Consider the following 17,049-nt stretch of genomic DNA (forward strand, 5'->3'; position numbering starts at 1 on the left):
CATAATATAAATGTGACAATATCTATTTAATTATTTTATTTCAAATGTACACACAGTATTCAAATATAACAAAATAATTCAAATAAATATATATAACAAATTTAAATTCATGTTGGTCTTCATTTAAACCCTAAGGTCTTTCTAAGTGTCCATACTTCAATTCAATAGCAACATGCATATGCGTAGAAAACAGAGTTTGTCAACAACACATGTTGAATGAGTTTATCACCAGTTTTGCAATAAAATAATGTTAATATAGTAAATAAGTTGTTGTCGATTAAACCATTGACAAGCGAATCGGGCGCCGGTAAATCAACCATGAGCAAATAATAATAAGACCGTTGCCAAGCGAATCGGGAGTTGGTCAATAATATGAGAACCCAATACAAGGGGATATGCGGGACCTCTCCGAGCACGAATGCGCACATAAACAAGTAAGCACATAACAAGTATATTTGATTAATCACACACAATTACACGTTTGCTATTGTTTGATATATATATATATATATATATATATATATATATATATATATATATAATATGATATGATATACGCATATGTCCCCAAAACGTTTTAGAAACCTGAGTAAAAGAGGGGAATGATAAAACTCACCTTAGATTAATGACAAGCGATTAATAAATGCGATTAAACGAGCTAACGAATAAGCGAGTTGTCCACTACACGTCAAACGATATGAATAATCATAATTTGAATCTTTGAGATATGATAATACAAGTGAAAACGAACTAGTGGCCGCTGGAATCAATCCAAACGGACGTTTAGAACACAAGTTATGTTATATTTAAGATTTAAGCGAGCTGGTACTGACCAGAATCCAAACAGCGAGTCAGAAGTCGGGTTTTGGTCAGCAGCCTTAAAATTTCATTACAATAATAAAAGTCTTCTGGACCGAACGTTGAATCCGACCAGAAGTATAGAAAACGGATGGTCAAAGTTATTGACTATTTTGCCCTTAAACGGGCTCTAATTGATCTGTCGATACTCCTCGATCTCAAAAATTGATTAAGGGATCAACAGGTGAGTATTAATGAACGTTGGATCAGTTAACAACTTACCCGGATGGTGTTTGTTTTAGCGAGAAATCGAGGTCAAAGGTTTAACGAATGTCGAAGTCAAACTGCAGCTCTTAGTCTTCAAGTGAACTGTGACATTTGTCAATTTCGGGTCTTGTTTGTATTCGTTTTTGTATTTGTTTATTATGTAAACCGACCCGATTTGTAAACCGAAGCTTATGTTATAATCAAAATGATGGATTTATGTTACAATATTGTTTCACACTTGTTGGGTCTTAAAAACATCATATTTTTATTTGTATTTTTATTTATTTATTTTTTGTTGTTTTGTGTTTTTGTCTTGATCCTTTTGCATGAAAACTCTTGTGTCTCACACCCATATTTGACCACCAACATTACCCTATACATACACCACATTTCCTCTTCATTTTCCCTTGCTACAACTCCAAAAAAAAAAAACTCTCTCAAACATCAAAGATTCAAGGTTATCTTCTTAAGTGTTCTTGAAGGATTTTGGTCTTTCATCTTAATTAGTTTATGTAGCATTATTAATACTTGTTTATGGTTGTGCAACATACATATAATATACACCCTTTGTTTACCTTTGGTAGTTACTTCTCCGATTCCGGTCGGTGAGGTTTCGGACCCCATAAGACAAGGCTTCATGGAGGACTTCGTGTCCTTTATATATATACATCTATATAATTTGTTCATACATATTAATCTTGCTTATTTTAGTTTGTTGGTCATGTTTACAAGTTCTATGGTTATGGGTTTTTAAAAGTCTATGCTTCGGTTTAACCGTAAATAGCTCTAAACCGTAAACCGAACTTTGTTACTAATTTTGTTTGTTTAAACATACTTAGTGTTAGATCTAAGTTTCTAAAATCATTTTTACAAATTCTATGGTTATGGGTTTGTAGAATCTTACCTCGGTCTTAACCCGAAACACGATCCGAACCGAAAACCGAACTTTTGTTTAAAGACTTTATTGTTAACTTTTGGTATTTTTTTATTTGTACATTATTATACAAATTCTTTAGTGTTTGGACATGTGGAAACCATCTATGAACTTGTTGTGAGATGGAAACCGAACCAAACCGATTCTTGCTCGCTTAAGACACACAAGTGTGTTTTTTTTTTAGCCATCAAGACTTGTATATTTCTTTAAAAATAGTTACAAATTGATTTTTAAATATTTTCTTAAGTACTTTGAAATGTTGGATCCAACTTGATCTCATAACAAAGTTTGGACCGACAAAACTGAACACTCGCTTAACGTGCGTTGTTAGTTCTAAAACAATGGAACTACATGCTTGGTTAAGTCTTATTAAATTTTATTGAGTTATCTCATAACATTCAATATTTTGGAAAGTTGACTTTGGGTTTGACCAATTATCAAGACCCGAACCGACAACCCGAACACTCGATAAAAAAAACTCGTTTTAGTATCTTTATTCCAAAGAGATTTGCATTATTGCATTTACCCACCTTATTACTTAACATAGGTTGAGTAAATATTAAGGTTAGATACTTTAACCCGGTTTCGAGCAAACTTACATTTTTAAAGGGTTATTATTATAAATTCTTAAATAGTCACATTTTAAACCTTGAACTTTAACTATTTACATTTATCAACATTTATTTTGTTTAAAGACCTTCAAGACAACCTTTATAAATTCAAGACTTTTTTTCTTTTTAGGCATTGTGCGTTAAACTCGTCGTTCCGACAAATCTCCAAATTATCATATTTAAATACTTGAAGGTGATTACTTCATACCCCATTTTCCATCTTTTATTTTGGGGGTGACATTTCATACTTATTCAACAAAATGCTTTATATTTGAATCTTAAACCACAAACGTAGTTGTATACTTTACCTAAATAATTGCTCGATTTGGTGTTCTATGCTTATATGCCTATGTGTTTATCGCTTTTGGTTGGTGGAACTATAAAATCCTAGACTATTTGGCATCCCCTTATAGCAAGGTGTCGTTAACGTAATCCAATTAACGATAACTATAAAATCCTAGACTATTTGGCATCCCCTTATAGCTAGGTGTCGCTAATGTGTTTAGCGATATCTATTTATCCAAATCACCACTTTTATTTATCGTTTCATATGCAAGTTTTGTGGCTATCTTTATTATATACTAATATGATTAAACTTATGAATTGCTCACCGACCTTTGTGTTGACAAACTTTATTTTATGAAATGTTGCAGGTTTGCATATTGGTTGATTTATGATTGTGAAGAAAACGAAATCAAAGACCTTAGGATATTAGTAAAAATGAACAATATCAATTTGCCATATTTTGTGATATCTTGTTTATGGTTATTTTATGGATAATTGTTATGTGACATTTTCGATGTTGTGAAATGAAATGAGTTTATTAAATACTGTCACTTTAATTAGTGTCATGTGCTTATGGACAATCGTTACACCTCGGCATGTTCCGCCGCCTTTGGTCGGGGTGTGACATGAACGAGCAAGAAAACGTCGGTTAAGAGTAGGTGACGATTGGGAATACTTAGGTGCAGTAAACTTTAAGGTTTGGAGAGTTTATATAGATGTTAAACCAACTCGTTGGACAAGAAACGAGTCGATTTTGGTAACGAATCACATAATTAAGAACGAAATCGGGTCATATATTCATCAATATATTAACCAAATTACTGATTATGAACCTAGACATCATTACACGCTAAATACAATAACTTGTGGCTCAATTTTCGTGATTTATGGTTGATTTATGAAAAGATTTAGCATTAAACGAATATCTGAAACGAAAATGGCTGATCTGATGACATCTTCGCGCGCGCTAAGTTGCAAGGCTGACATCTTCACGCCGCGTGAAGGTGCAGCTTCTCCAGACTTTCAACTTTTGACAGTTTTAGTTCCTATAGTTCCAAAAACGCATTTTTAAGCCATTTTAAATGATTTTAAGAGTTTCTAATAGCTATTTGGCACAAATGAAAGTTAAGGAATTATAAACTCAGATACAAATAATTATTTCAATAATAATAGCATAACTTTATTAATGAAAAAGATCCGAATAAGGTTCGTAACCCGATAAACGAATACAAATATGAGTACGGAAAAACCCGAAATGTTACAATATAATGTTATGAAATTATAAATAAAATTACTAAGTAATATATATTATTTTATACATAAAATTATAATAGAAAAAAGTATAAAAATAGCTATAACTATATAAAAAATAATTAATAAATAGTAAACGAGTCGAGCATGAGCTTGAAAATCTACTCATGAGCCGACTCAAGCTCTGTGTAAGTTAAACGAGCCGAGCTCGAGCCTAGTCGAACTGTAGCTCGGCTTGGCTCGTTTGCACACCTAGACTCAAGTTGTCTCACTCTGGTTAAACTATGATGTCTTGACTGAGTCGACATTAGCTTCAGAGTTTGGCTATAACGTTCCCCCGAGAAATCATACGGTCTGTTTTTGGTTTATTTACGGCTTTTGATTATTCACACACCCTTTAACTTACATTCATACGAGTTTTGTGATACCTATATCACTTTTAAATTACCCTTCATTTTCTTTTTTTTTTTAATGAAACCCGGTAACACTCATTTTATGATTTCCTTTTCTTTTTTAACTTAAAACTCGATAATACAACTGTTCTTTTCTTTCCCTCATTTTCCTTTCCCCTCTCTCATTGATCGGCATACCTTTTCTATATGTAGGACTGTCGACACATTAAACATTCTTTTATTTAAAAATAATATAAACATACCAGACAAAAAAGAGCAATTTATTATAATACTTCTTACACAATCTAAAGGGTGTTTGAGATTGCTTATTTTCACCGACTTATAACTTATTAATTTTATAAAAAGGAACCGGGTGTTTTGGATTCTTATTATTAAGTTAATGAAAAATTCCAAAGAGTTCAAATACCCCCCCTTGTCCCCTTCATCAAAGGGCTTGGGAAATTTTAACCAAAACATAACACACCGTGAATCAACCCGCATTGGTGCGAATCTGGAGAAGAAGACGAAGAAGAAGATCAATTGCATTCTACGTTTCCTTCACTTCACTCCAATCCGATTCATATCAATTTAAAACCACCAAACACCACTCACGGATCACAAATCTGAACCAACTCACACTCCACCACCACCGACCGACTGACATAGATCGAACAAGCTAGGGCACCGGCCACCATGACCAGACCTCTAAAATCCTCACCAAGAAGACCTACATTCATTCACCTCATCTGCGCCGCTACTGTCTTCTCTCTCCTTGTATTCGTCCTTCAATTGGTTTTCTTCACCGGTAAACCTAATTTCGTTTTGTGAACTATTTTCAGCTTAATTCAACTGATTGCTGTTTAATTCGTGTGTTTCGGTTTCTGTTAGGTACTCGAACTAAGTTACTTAATGCGGAAGATGTACAGATCTTAACTGATTTTCAGTCTGACGTTCAGCAGTGCGTTGTAAGTGATAGCTTCCTCATCACTCTTTGTTTTATATACACATGAAGATTTATGAGTTAATGTATGTAGTAGGTAGTTATGTTGTGTCGAATTGTTGTGTGAATTTGGAGTGCTGACTGCTTGTAAGATGTTTGCTAGTTTTTTAGATGTTGTATCGAAATTAGGCAGATCGCTTCATACCGATTGTTTATGTTCGGTATATAGTGTACACACTTTAGTGTCTAGGAACACAATTTAACCTCTAAAGTTGTGTTCTTAGAGACCAAAATATGTACACTATATACCGAACATGTAAGAAACGATATGCATATTTTAGAGATTAAATTGTGTTCTTAGAGACTAAAATATGTACACTAGTTTTTTAGGTATTGTTGTATCCAAATTAGTCAGATCACTGCATACCGTTTCTTATATGTTTGATATATAGTGTACATACTTTAATCTCTAAGATCACAACTTTAGAGATTAAATTGTGTTTTTAGAGACCAAAGTATGTACACTATATACCAAACATATAAGAAACAGTATGCATACTTTTGAGATTAAATTGTGTTTTTAGAGACTAAGGTATGTAGTATGTACACCATATACCGAACATATAAGAAACGGTATGCACACTTAAGAGATTAAGTTGTGTTCTTAGAGACTAAGTATTGAAGTATTGAACACAGTGAACTTTTGGATGATTACATACTTTCTAAGAACACAAACTTTAAATGCTTACTTTGTGAATACGCTATATATAGTCCACTATTATTTATTTGTTCAAGTATAATGATTGCTAATTCTCTGTGGCATTGTTTATCTGAGTCATATGCAGGCAAACAGAGGATTTGGACTTACTGCACATATCATTGACCATTGCAAGTTGATTCTTAAGTTTCCTGAAGGGACAAATAGCACCTGGGTATCTCTCTCTTCATCTACCTGTCTGTCTGTGTATTTATTTATTTGTTTATGGATTTCTCTTCCTATTGTATCCAGAAATTGACCGCTGAATTTTGTTCACTTGCAGTTGAACCCACAGTTTAAAACTTATGAGCCATTGGAGTACAAATATGATGTTTGTGAGGCAGTTCTCTTGTGGGAACAGGTTAATAATCTATTGTTGGATGTTCACAGTTTTTTAATCTCAATGCCTCTGCTCTAAATAATTTTTTTTCTTTGTTTAATGCAGTATCGCAACATGACTACAGTTTTGACAAGAGAATATTTAGATGCACGGCCTGATGGCTGGATGGACTATGCAGCCAAAAGAATAGCACAACTGTAAGTTTTATTATTATTATTATTATTTTCTATTTTCTAATAACCAAAGAAAGATATATTCGGGGTGTATAATATTTTCCATGTGTTTGCATCATTTACTTGGTTGAGTGGTTCAAACTTGACAATTCACATTGGTTCTTTTCTCACTTTGATTTTTTTGTTAACCCTAGAGGCGCAAAGGATTGCAGCAACCGAACACTTTGTGAAGAGCACCTTAATCCAGTTTTGCCAGCCAAACCTCCATTTCACCCTCGACAGTTTCACAAATGTGCTGTTGTTGGAAACTCAGGTGATTTGCTAAAGACTGAATTTGGTGAAGAAATTGATAGTCATGATGCAGTTATAAGAGACAATGAGGCTCCAGTTAATGAGGTAAATTGATCACCACAAAGGTGAAAGGTGTCTGCAAGCCATAATTAGAATATTTAGCTGACATTTTCCAGAAATCCTAATATTGTCTAAGTTACTCCCCTGTTTATACACTTTCTTTCAGAAATATGCAAGACATGTTGGTCTAAAGAGAGATTTTCGACTAGGAGTTAGGGGAACTGCTCGTAACATGGTCACCATCCTCAATGGATCAGGTAAACTCCAAACCCTACAAGGCAATATTTTAATGATACAGTCATCATTTTTCTTTGAATTTGAGCTAAATATATGGTCTCTATGTGTGTGTTAGTGTCACATTGGCTGTCTACCAATAATATATTCTTAACAAGCCCTAGGGACATTGTTTTATATAACTGCTAGCACACTTAATGGGTGCTATGCTACATTTATTTTCTTTTCTCTTTTAATAGTAAATTGTATCTCATGTTTTTGTTTTCACTAGAAACCACAGTTGCTCTAGAGACCTTAGATGAACTCATGAACAGAACAGTTTGCAAACGTGCCTGTCTTAGAAGTTATTTGCATGTCACATTTTTACAGTTTTTTCTCTCTCTTGCAGATGATGAGGTACTTGTTATCAAAAGTGTGACTCACAGAGACTTCAACAAGATGATTGATGTACGTTCTTTACTTCTTTTATGCAGATACGTTAAACTTTTTGGCATCTTTTTTTTACATGTGTTGATTACAATAAATCTGCTATTTTCTGTGTATTATTAGTTGAACACTTGATCCCACTATATAGTTGACTTTTGTGAAATATGGTACCATCTTTCTAGTCATATTTCTAAGTTGCTGTCTGCATCAGTTGTGAGAAACATATAGACAGGCAGTTGACCACATGAAAGTCATGTTTTTGATTTGTACCTTGCATGAAAATCTTTAGGAAAGAAAGAGAATCTGTGTTTATTGGAGAGACAGATTCAGCAAGATGTGCCAGTTGTTAGGCACCAGGCCAGTCCTCCTCCTCTCTATCTCTAGGGTTGAAAGATACATGTTCTTCTATACAAACTTGGTTTTTGTGTATAAAAATAAATGCACTTGTAGCAACATAGTATTGCACATCTACTCATAAAAGCAGCATACTTTGGAAATTACTAGAAATGGCATCACACTTCCATTTTTCTTTAGATCTTTACTTATCATAGCTACCACGCGGTTCATTTTGTTGCCATTTTTGGTTAAAAAAGAGATTAAAGTGGTGCATTGCTATCGCTGATTGTTTTTAAACTACACTGCTAATATTTGTAGAAAAGTTTAATGCTTCTATTTTGTGCAATCATTCTTAGTATATATGCGCAACTAGAGGTAGAAACCATAAACCTGTATGCACCAATACTTCAAAGCTCATGGGCAGATAAAACAATATGTCAGCTACACAAAAAAGGACTATGTTTTTATGTTAAATCAACAAACAAGTATTTGGTCAGACTCTATGCACTTTAAGGGCCTTTCTTAATGGCAACCCTAATGAATTATTGTATAAAAAATAATTTAGATGATTCCAAATCCAGTCTAATTTTTTTTTCAATTGAGCACACTTATTATGTGTGATATTGTTGACATTTATGGTTTCATTGTTGATTGTGGTTACACTGAATGGGTATACACATGGGGCAGACACCATAAACCCAAAAAGTCAATTGATATAATCCAAACCCAACTTCTACTTTAGCAAAAAACCCTCTTACATACCTAATTAACCTTTTGTTATTATACTTTCATGAACACATTTTGGTTAGATGTAGTGGACCGAAGAAGTAAAAAAAATCTTACCAGTGAATCACATAGATTTGAAGGAAAATTTTCAGCATTATCATATCTTTGCATGAATTATACAAATTTTATAAACTTACACCTGTTATGAGAGTAGTAGAGAACGAAATGAATGTACAATTTGGTTGGATAGCGGCACCAAAGGCACCTTCTTGGTACCAAGGCGTCTGTTTCTTTTTAAAAGAGTTGTAGTGTCCAGCAACCACTAGATCTCGGCCGACCGTAACCAGAATCATGTGGTCGTTGCTTGCTTCTGTTTATGACTATATTGATTCTTGTATGGTTGACAGAGATCCGGTGGTTGTTGCTCGCTTCAATTTCTTTAAGAAGAAAGAGATGCCTAGGTTCTGGTGAGGTGTCTCCGGTGCCGTTGCCTGGGCATTTCGTTCGTTCGGTTTCTTTCAACTGGTCCCACAAGTCTAAGAGGATCATATATCTATGTGTCGTTGGAAGCATCGGATAATGTTGTAGGATTTGTATCAAAATGTGTGGTTCACTGGAAAGATCCTTTTTTTGCGTATAATTTCATTGCATTGAACTGAAATTTGTTCATGAAAACACCATAACCAAAGCTTAATTATGAATAAAAGACTTACTTTTTTGTTATGAAAAGTTGGATTTGAATCACTAGACTGTATCAATTGACTTTTTAAGGTTTGCTATAGTGTGTTTGCAGCCTCAATATCAGTTGACATCAATCCGCACATATACCAACTAACAAACATACCCAGTAAAAATACCACTCATATGGTAGGATTTTTATTTTCATTTTTGTTTGTTTTTTTTTTGGTGGTGGTGGGGGTGGGGGGGGGCATAAGTTGTGTGTATTAGACTATTAAAAGAACTTTGAAACGAACTAGAAACAACACACTTCCATTTTCTTTTAGACCCATCTATCATAGCTACCTTGAGGTAAAGTTCGTTGATATTCTAGGTAAAAAGGATGAAAGTAGTACATTGCTGTCTCTGATCATTTTCAAAGTACACTAAAAGGTATTTTGCGCATTATCCTTATTATATATATATGCAACTGGAGGTAGAAACCAAAAAGCTGTATGTACCTATTGCCAAAGCTCATATTGAATGGCTTGATTATAATTTTAATTTAACATAGAAGGCCTGTCTTCTATATTAAATTAACAAGCAAGTATTTGGTCTAAGACACCCTCATGAAACTGTTCAGTGAGCCATCAAAAACATAGGTGTGCACTCAGTCAGAAAAGTTATAATGAAATGTTTTTAGTTTGGTGTAGATATTAGCCATCTCATCACTCAATGCAAACCTAACAGATTATTTTATCAAAATATATTCAGACAATTCCAAATCCAGTCTATCTATTCCAAGGTATTGTATTACGCAGAGGTGCCAAAGGAACCGGGATGAAATCAGTTGAGCTGGCACTTTCTATGTGTGATATTGTTGACATTTATGGTTTCACTGTCGATCCTGGCTACACTGAGTGGTCAGTTTACTCTCTCTCTCATACACACACCACACACATTAAATACACACTTGAGAAATGTATAATTATAGTGATATGAGAGAACATGAATGTAAGTATGGCAATTAAGGTGTAGCAATGTAGCTTGATTTGTAGGGTATAGGTTAGGGTCAGTTTGGGTCTATATCAGCTTAAAGGATACAGTTGAAAGTCAATCAAAGTGTAAATTTAATGTATATGATCTTTCAGATTACTTTTAAGTAAAAAGAAATAGGTTAGTATTGTAGTTATATAGGATTTATAACTATATACTCAATATTACTTTCAAAAGACCAAACGTGTTTGCAGACCTGACCCTGACTCACATTAAAATTACCCCTTTTGTCTGTAGGACCAGATACTTCTCTGAACCAAGAAAAGGACACAATCCACTTCAAGGAAGGGCTTATTACCAACTTCTAGAATGCCTTGGTGTAAGTAAACATTCTATAGTTTCTTTTTTGGTATTCATATGTTCCTGCCGTCGCAAATTACTGCAACATTTTCATGTTAGGATATATTCTACATAAAGAGTAGGGCATAATAAACTACAATTGGTATCTAGTATCTATATATAACAATAGTGCCAAAATTGTACATTGTGCTTGATTAAAGCGTTAACTTTTAAATTATCTTGACTTCTTTTTCTTCTCTTTTCAAAAAAATCCTTGTTTTTGACATTTTGTGATAACTCCTACAATTTGTTAATAATAACAAATTCGCCAGGTAAAGTCCCTAACTACATAGAAAGGCCTTTTCGTTGGCTTTTATAGTCCAAGGATTTGATCATACAAAAGTGAAATCAAAGGACTTGTATGATAACTCAGAAACAATTCTTAAGTTTCTTCGGCTTTTCCATCAATTTATCTAATGATAGTATATTAATTTAAATCTTATTTAGCACATTGATAATTTACAGAATAAAAAAAATAGATACAGATGTAACCAACCAGTTTTGACCGCTTACTCAACCTTTTCGACCCACCCATTTTGCCATCTCTAACGTGTAATATTTAACATTTTAGGTGATTAGGATACACTCTCCTATGAGAGCAAAACGGGCCCAAGACTGGTCTGATGTGCCAAGTCATGAGAAGATAGGCAGGGCTCATGCAGCTGCCACACGACTAAAAAGAAGTGAAGAGGGCGAGTATGATAAAGTAGGACAATTTGGCAACTGTAAGGTGTGGGGCAATGCTGGCCCCTATGGTAGCGGGCCCGTATCAGGGCCAAGAAATATGAGCAGCAAAAGGAGGAACTCAAATTACAGTAAGTGGGAAGTTATGCCTTTTAAGAGTTTAAGAAAAGAAGCACAAGAACACTATAATCAGATGGAAGGCGTTTCACTGTATAAAATGGATGGCAACAAATTAGATGATCTTGTGTGTGTGAGGCATTCGTTAGATTCTGAATCATAGGTTTAAAGTGGTAGATTGTGAAATGACGGCTAGTCATGCTTAATCGATTTTTGGGCGTGATTAGTGTGAATTTCAAGATGAAGGGGAACTAGATGGTAACGTGGAGCTCCATCGTGTTTATTATTTCCAAGCGCGGGTGGAAAAAGTGCAAAGAAGACTTCAAAAAATCTGCAGTTGTTCTATAATGTACTGTTGTTACCTCTCACTTTTGATATGTAACGTTTTAAACTATATATTGAATTATTATCTTCATATTTATTTATCATCATCATCATCGTACTCAGTATATCCCACCAATAGCAAAACTATGGTAGGGTCTGAGGAGGGTAAGATGTAGACAGCCTTACCTCTACCCCATGGGGATAGAGAGGCTGCTTCCGGTGAGACCCCCGGCTCGATAGTAGTTTTGCATCAAGCCTTGGACATATTACATAAGGCACATAGCACTCAATCATCGGGACGCCGGCTGATTGGTGCATGTACCCTTGTCTTTCGGCTATCAACGCCACCACATGATGCCTGATGAACCTTCCATCACTTTTAACGTTATTTTCACAAAATTAGTAAAATAACGTCAAAATTAGTGCAATTTTACTTTTGCCCACCCGAGGGTTCACACATATATACATTATATGCGCGCACCGCAAGCACGGCACTTCATATTTATTTATAAAGGTTATAATTGTCACTTGTAACTCGAAGCAATGAAGTAATGGTTAGGTTTGCTTTATAATACTTGGCCCTCAAAAATGAAACTGAAACCAGGCTGCAAATAAGCCTGGCTTCAGATTGTCATGGCTTGATCTGGACTCCACCATCTTAGCAACAAAGATTAAAGTTTGAATAGTTTGAAAACAATAAAGATTAGTTAACCGAGCTTGATTCAAGCTGTTCAGATTTCGAAGAAGCTTGAATAATGCGAAAAGAAATTATTTAATAATATGAAGTCAGTTTTAAACAAGGAACTGGTTAAATCTATGCACACAAATGTGCTAATTACTTTGAATTTGATACATATACAGTTATCTAAACGAATAACCACTTTTTTCAATCTCAACGTCTCTCACTCTATTTGACCAACACCATATGCCTCAAGCTTGGTAAAACATACTGATTGAGTCAGGTGATGGGTCAAAACAAGTATAAAGCAAATTGAAATCGGGTCAAAACATGCTCTTTGCTCTCACAAAATAGACACAGATGCTAATGGACCGGCGGTGCTGACGAAAGTCAACAGTAGGGGGCAAGGACGATGGTATAGAGGTAGCGGTGGCGACATAGCATTGACAGGTAGGTGATGAAAACGAACAATTGTTATAAGTAGCGCAAATCCATTTGAACTCGTCAAGTTACAAAATGGCCCGTTTTAAGTTCACGTGCTTATAAGATTACCCGCTTTAAACCCATTGTATGATTCAGGAAACTAAGCTGACCTGTTTTTAATTTGAAACTAGTTTTTCCAAAATATCTTCAACTAGTTCATTAGTTGTTTCATGCTATCACACTCGATCTTTCCATCCAACTTACAGAGGATTGTGTAGGTTGTAAGAGATGCGAATCCACTGCCCACTTTTACCACTAATCTATACCCGCTCCAACGCAATTATTATATATAAATAGCATGCGCGTGTACACGGTGGCTGACCTCTTTAAAATAAAAATTCTTGTAGAATCGAGAATGAAGTGTTTATTTTGTACATGCCAGCTCATACTTTTTTCCCTGGGACGGCTAATAAAACAGGATCTATACATCTCGATCAGAAAAGAATCAAGAGAAAAAGAAAGAATCGAAATCGATCGATATATTTCTCAAAACAAATGAAAAGAAAAAAAAAAGATGAAACCTAAACCAGAGGACACAGAGTCATCACGGAAATTCCCTGTTTCCTGGATCCGGATGCAACATTTTGTTATCGCACTTCAACGGGCAAATACTCCCCTGTTTTGCCTGTGCTCTTACAAGCTGAAACTAGAAGAGCTTAATACCACCTTAAGCCTAACTTATAAAAGCACATTGATGATAAAATTAAAGCTCATATAATAAAAACATAGCATCACAATGAGCATCAGTCATGTAACCATCAAAATTGAACTTTGTTATATAAATTCTAAACCAAACAAAAGACATTAAAACCAAAACAACCAACACAAAACACAACCCCTACTTCTTAATCAGACTATCCGGCACCACCTTCAACACCTTCTTCTTCGACTTCGACTGCGCAATCTTCTTCAACGTCTTCGGGTTCGTAATCTTCTGAAACTTCGACCCGGACTTAATAATATTCTCCTGCTTCCTCTTCTCCCGCTCCTCCTTCTTCTTCCTCTTCTCAATCTTATTATTCCTAATCTCCTCCTTCAACTCCGTCATCTTCTCCTTATACGCTCTCTTTATCTCCTTCTGCTGTGCTCTCTCCTCAAACGTTGACTTCTTCAGGCTAACCCTAACCGCCGACGACCGCTGTGTCCTCGGCTGCTTCCACTTCCGCCCGGACACTCTTCCGGCGATGACGCCGTCGTAGGTAGGCTTGCCGAATATCGGTTTGTTAGGGTTTTCGGTGGAGGAGATGGCTATGCGTTTGGAGGATTGGATGTCTTCGGTGGAGTCGAAGTCGAGATCCATGGCGGCATCGATCTCTTGTTGCTGTTCGGCTCGCTTTCGCTTGTAGGTTTTGCCGCCGAAGCCTTCATCTAGGCGTCTGAAATCAATGGTGGACGCCATTGATGCAGCCGCCGGTTGGTAGAATAAAACCCTAGAGAGAAATTGAGAGGAAGAGGGAGGCTTTTATACGCATGCGGTCTTTAATATCTATTGATATAAACGGTCCCTGCATTATTGATATTTAACAATTCACTCTGCTCTATTTTTTTTTTTCGAATTGTGAATGACAATAAACCGGGCTATGCGCTAGGTAGGGGTGTCTTCAGGTTTGTTTTTTGGGTTTCAGGTTTTTTGGATCGGGTTCTTCGGGCTTCAAAGTTTTAAATATTAACTCGAAACCCAACCCAAATCTCTCACGGGTTTTTCGGGTTCGGGTTTTTTCGGGTTGGGTTAATCGGGTTTCGAGTATTCTAGAAAATGAAACAAAAACAAAAAAATTTAAAAAAATTCAATGCTAATACTAAAACTACATTTTCTTCTTTGCTCGTAACGCAAATAATCAAATAAATAAATAACATAACTTGATAAAGTCATAAAACAATTCAAAAGAAAAGTAAAACTAAGTAACTAATTCGAACCATAATCGTCTTCAATTAGACGTGATTTGGTTGTCTGATCATGGTTGCTATTAGTAATAAACGGAAAACATAAGTTAACAATAAACAATCTATTCATAATAGTTGTAATGACAAAAGTCGATTAGGTTTAGATTCTGATAAATTTATTGACTAAGACTAAACATATTTTATCTAAAAATATATTTAATTTCTAAACTACGAGTTTATTCGGGTTTTTCGGGTTGACCCGAAACTTATAAATTAAACCCGAGAACCAACCCGAATTACTTCGGTTCGGGTTAATCTTTTCTTGGGTTTGGGTTTTTCGGGTCGGGTTAGTTCGAGTTTGGGTACAGGTTTTTTCGAGTTGGGTTTCTGGTAAAAGTGACAGCCCTAGCGTTAGGGATGAGCAAGTTATACTGGGTACCAGTACTGAACGGAGCATTTCGGTACCAAAACCAATTTCATAAGAAACTCAGGATCAATACTGGCACTGGTATTTACCAAACTTTTGCCTATGGTATCAGTATTGAACCAGACATTTTCGGTACATGTACCTAGTTTTTGAGAAATTTGGAATCTGGAAATTCAGAACCAGTGTCGGTTCCGTATTGAGATTATCTCTAAACAAGGCCGAAGCAAACAATTAGTCTACAAACTGGAGAGGGACAAACGGTAAACAATTACAATAAGACAAATTTACACCAAGTGGACTAAATTCACGACTTACAAGTTACAATTCGATTTATTTTTGAACCGAATAAAACCCAAAGACTTGATGCCATTAATTATATTTTATATCTTCACCTACTTACCTTTAAAAACCTTCTCGTTTTTTACTTTCCAAATGCTCCAACAAAGGAATAATCCATGGAACACTTCCTTCTCATGAGCTCCGGGACCCACATTCAAGTATAGCTACACTAAGTTGTGAACCGAGAAAGCAAACAATAGAGGAACCTTGTGTCACGTGCTCAAAGCATCCCAAACAACGGATGTCACCGCATAACTTGTGAAAATATGATAGGATAGCTCTAAATCATGATCATACACAGGCGATACAGAACCTGAATAATTCTTTTTTCTAATTTCATTTTACAAGGATGTTCCCATCTCAGCCTTTCAAGCATGTATGCTGCACTTAATCGGTACCCATTTACTCCATATTGTCCCTACTTAGCATCAATTAATGTTAATGCGTGCATTACAATTGTATAAATTAAAAATTAAATAAATGAAAACTTTTTAATCTTCGTATATAAATTTATATATTACGAACGGCTGAAAGGTGAAATAAGAAAAATGAGAAAAAGAATGTTGGATTCAAAAAATTATAAAACATGACTGTGGATTTTTACTTATTTATTAGGTATAGATTAGTGGTTTAACAATAATAGCTTTTGTGTACTTCATTTTTTTCTTTCAAGAGTGCCTTCCAATTCTAATAAACCACGAACTAGATCAGAATCATTCTCAATGAGTCCATGCTCAACAGTTAACTTTGAACTAAAACGACAATGAAAGTGAGTCTTTTTGATAAGCTATTGTTGGCATAAGTAAAATTATAAATAAAATGTTAATTAACCCAACCTTTCTTTAATTAGCATATTGACATAAACATACTATTATTTATACTTCTCTACTTTTGTTCGAATGATCTCCCCTTTTTCTAGCAAGCAGTGATTCCTTGTACTACGTACATATTTTATGTGTACGCATAGATGCATACATGTGATATGCGCCCTGAATAAAGAGCTACCAATAGGCTTATAGCTCAATGGTATCAAAGTGTTGTTAAAATGGAGAGCTCACAAATAGTGACGGTTCAAATACCATAGTGGACAAAAGAAATTGGTGTAATAATTTGCCGTTAAAAACGAGCTATAGAAATACAGAAAAACTTGAAGCATGTATGCTCTGGTGTGTGCCAAATAAAATAACAAATCCAAGCTTGATTGCATCATCTTTAGGTAAATGGGATTAACAGAACACT

General features: G+C 35.1%; 2 protein-coding genes across 2 annotated transcripts; one reads left to right on the forward strand and one right to left on the reverse strand.

The window, feature by feature from the left end:
• Window positions 1–5,192: 5,192 nt before the first annotated feature.
• On the forward strand, window positions 5,193–11,877 carry LOC143588800 (sialyltransferase-like protein 1). The gene is made up of 11 exons (XM_077069714.1): window positions 5,193–5,343; window positions 5,427–5,503; window positions 6,324–6,410; window positions 6,519–6,596; window positions 6,681–6,772; window positions 6,943–7,144; window positions 7,266–7,356; window positions 7,722–7,780; window positions 10,253–10,401; window positions 10,772–10,853; window positions 11,445–11,877. Exons 1-11 carry the CDS (start codon window positions 5,232–5,234, stop codon window positions 11,835–11,837), a joined length of 1,422 nt encoding a protein of 473 aa, XP_076925829.1. The 5' UTR covers window positions 5,193–5,231; the 3' UTR covers window positions 11,838–11,877.
• A 2,113-nt stretch (window positions 11,878–13,990) lies between these two features.
• LOC143588801 (uncharacterized) lies at window positions 13,991–14,561 on the reverse strand. The gene has a single exon (XM_077069715.1). It carries the CDS (start codon window positions 14,557–14,559, stop codon window positions 13,999–14,001), a length of 561 nt encoding a protein of 186 aa, XP_076925830.1. The 5' UTR covers window positions 14,560–14,561; the 3' UTR covers window positions 13,991–13,998.
• Window positions 14,562–17,049: the final 2,488 nt, after the last annotated feature.

This window comes from Bidens hawaiensis, unplaced genomic scaffold, assembly GCF_021521415.1.
Source record: "Bidens hawaiensis isolate Kalapana, Puna unplaced genomic scaffold, B.hawaiensis_p1.1 tig00036769_1, whole genome shotgun sequence".
NCBI lineage: Eukaryota > Viridiplantae > Streptophyta > Magnoliopsida > Asterales > Asteraceae > Bidens > Bidens hawaiensis.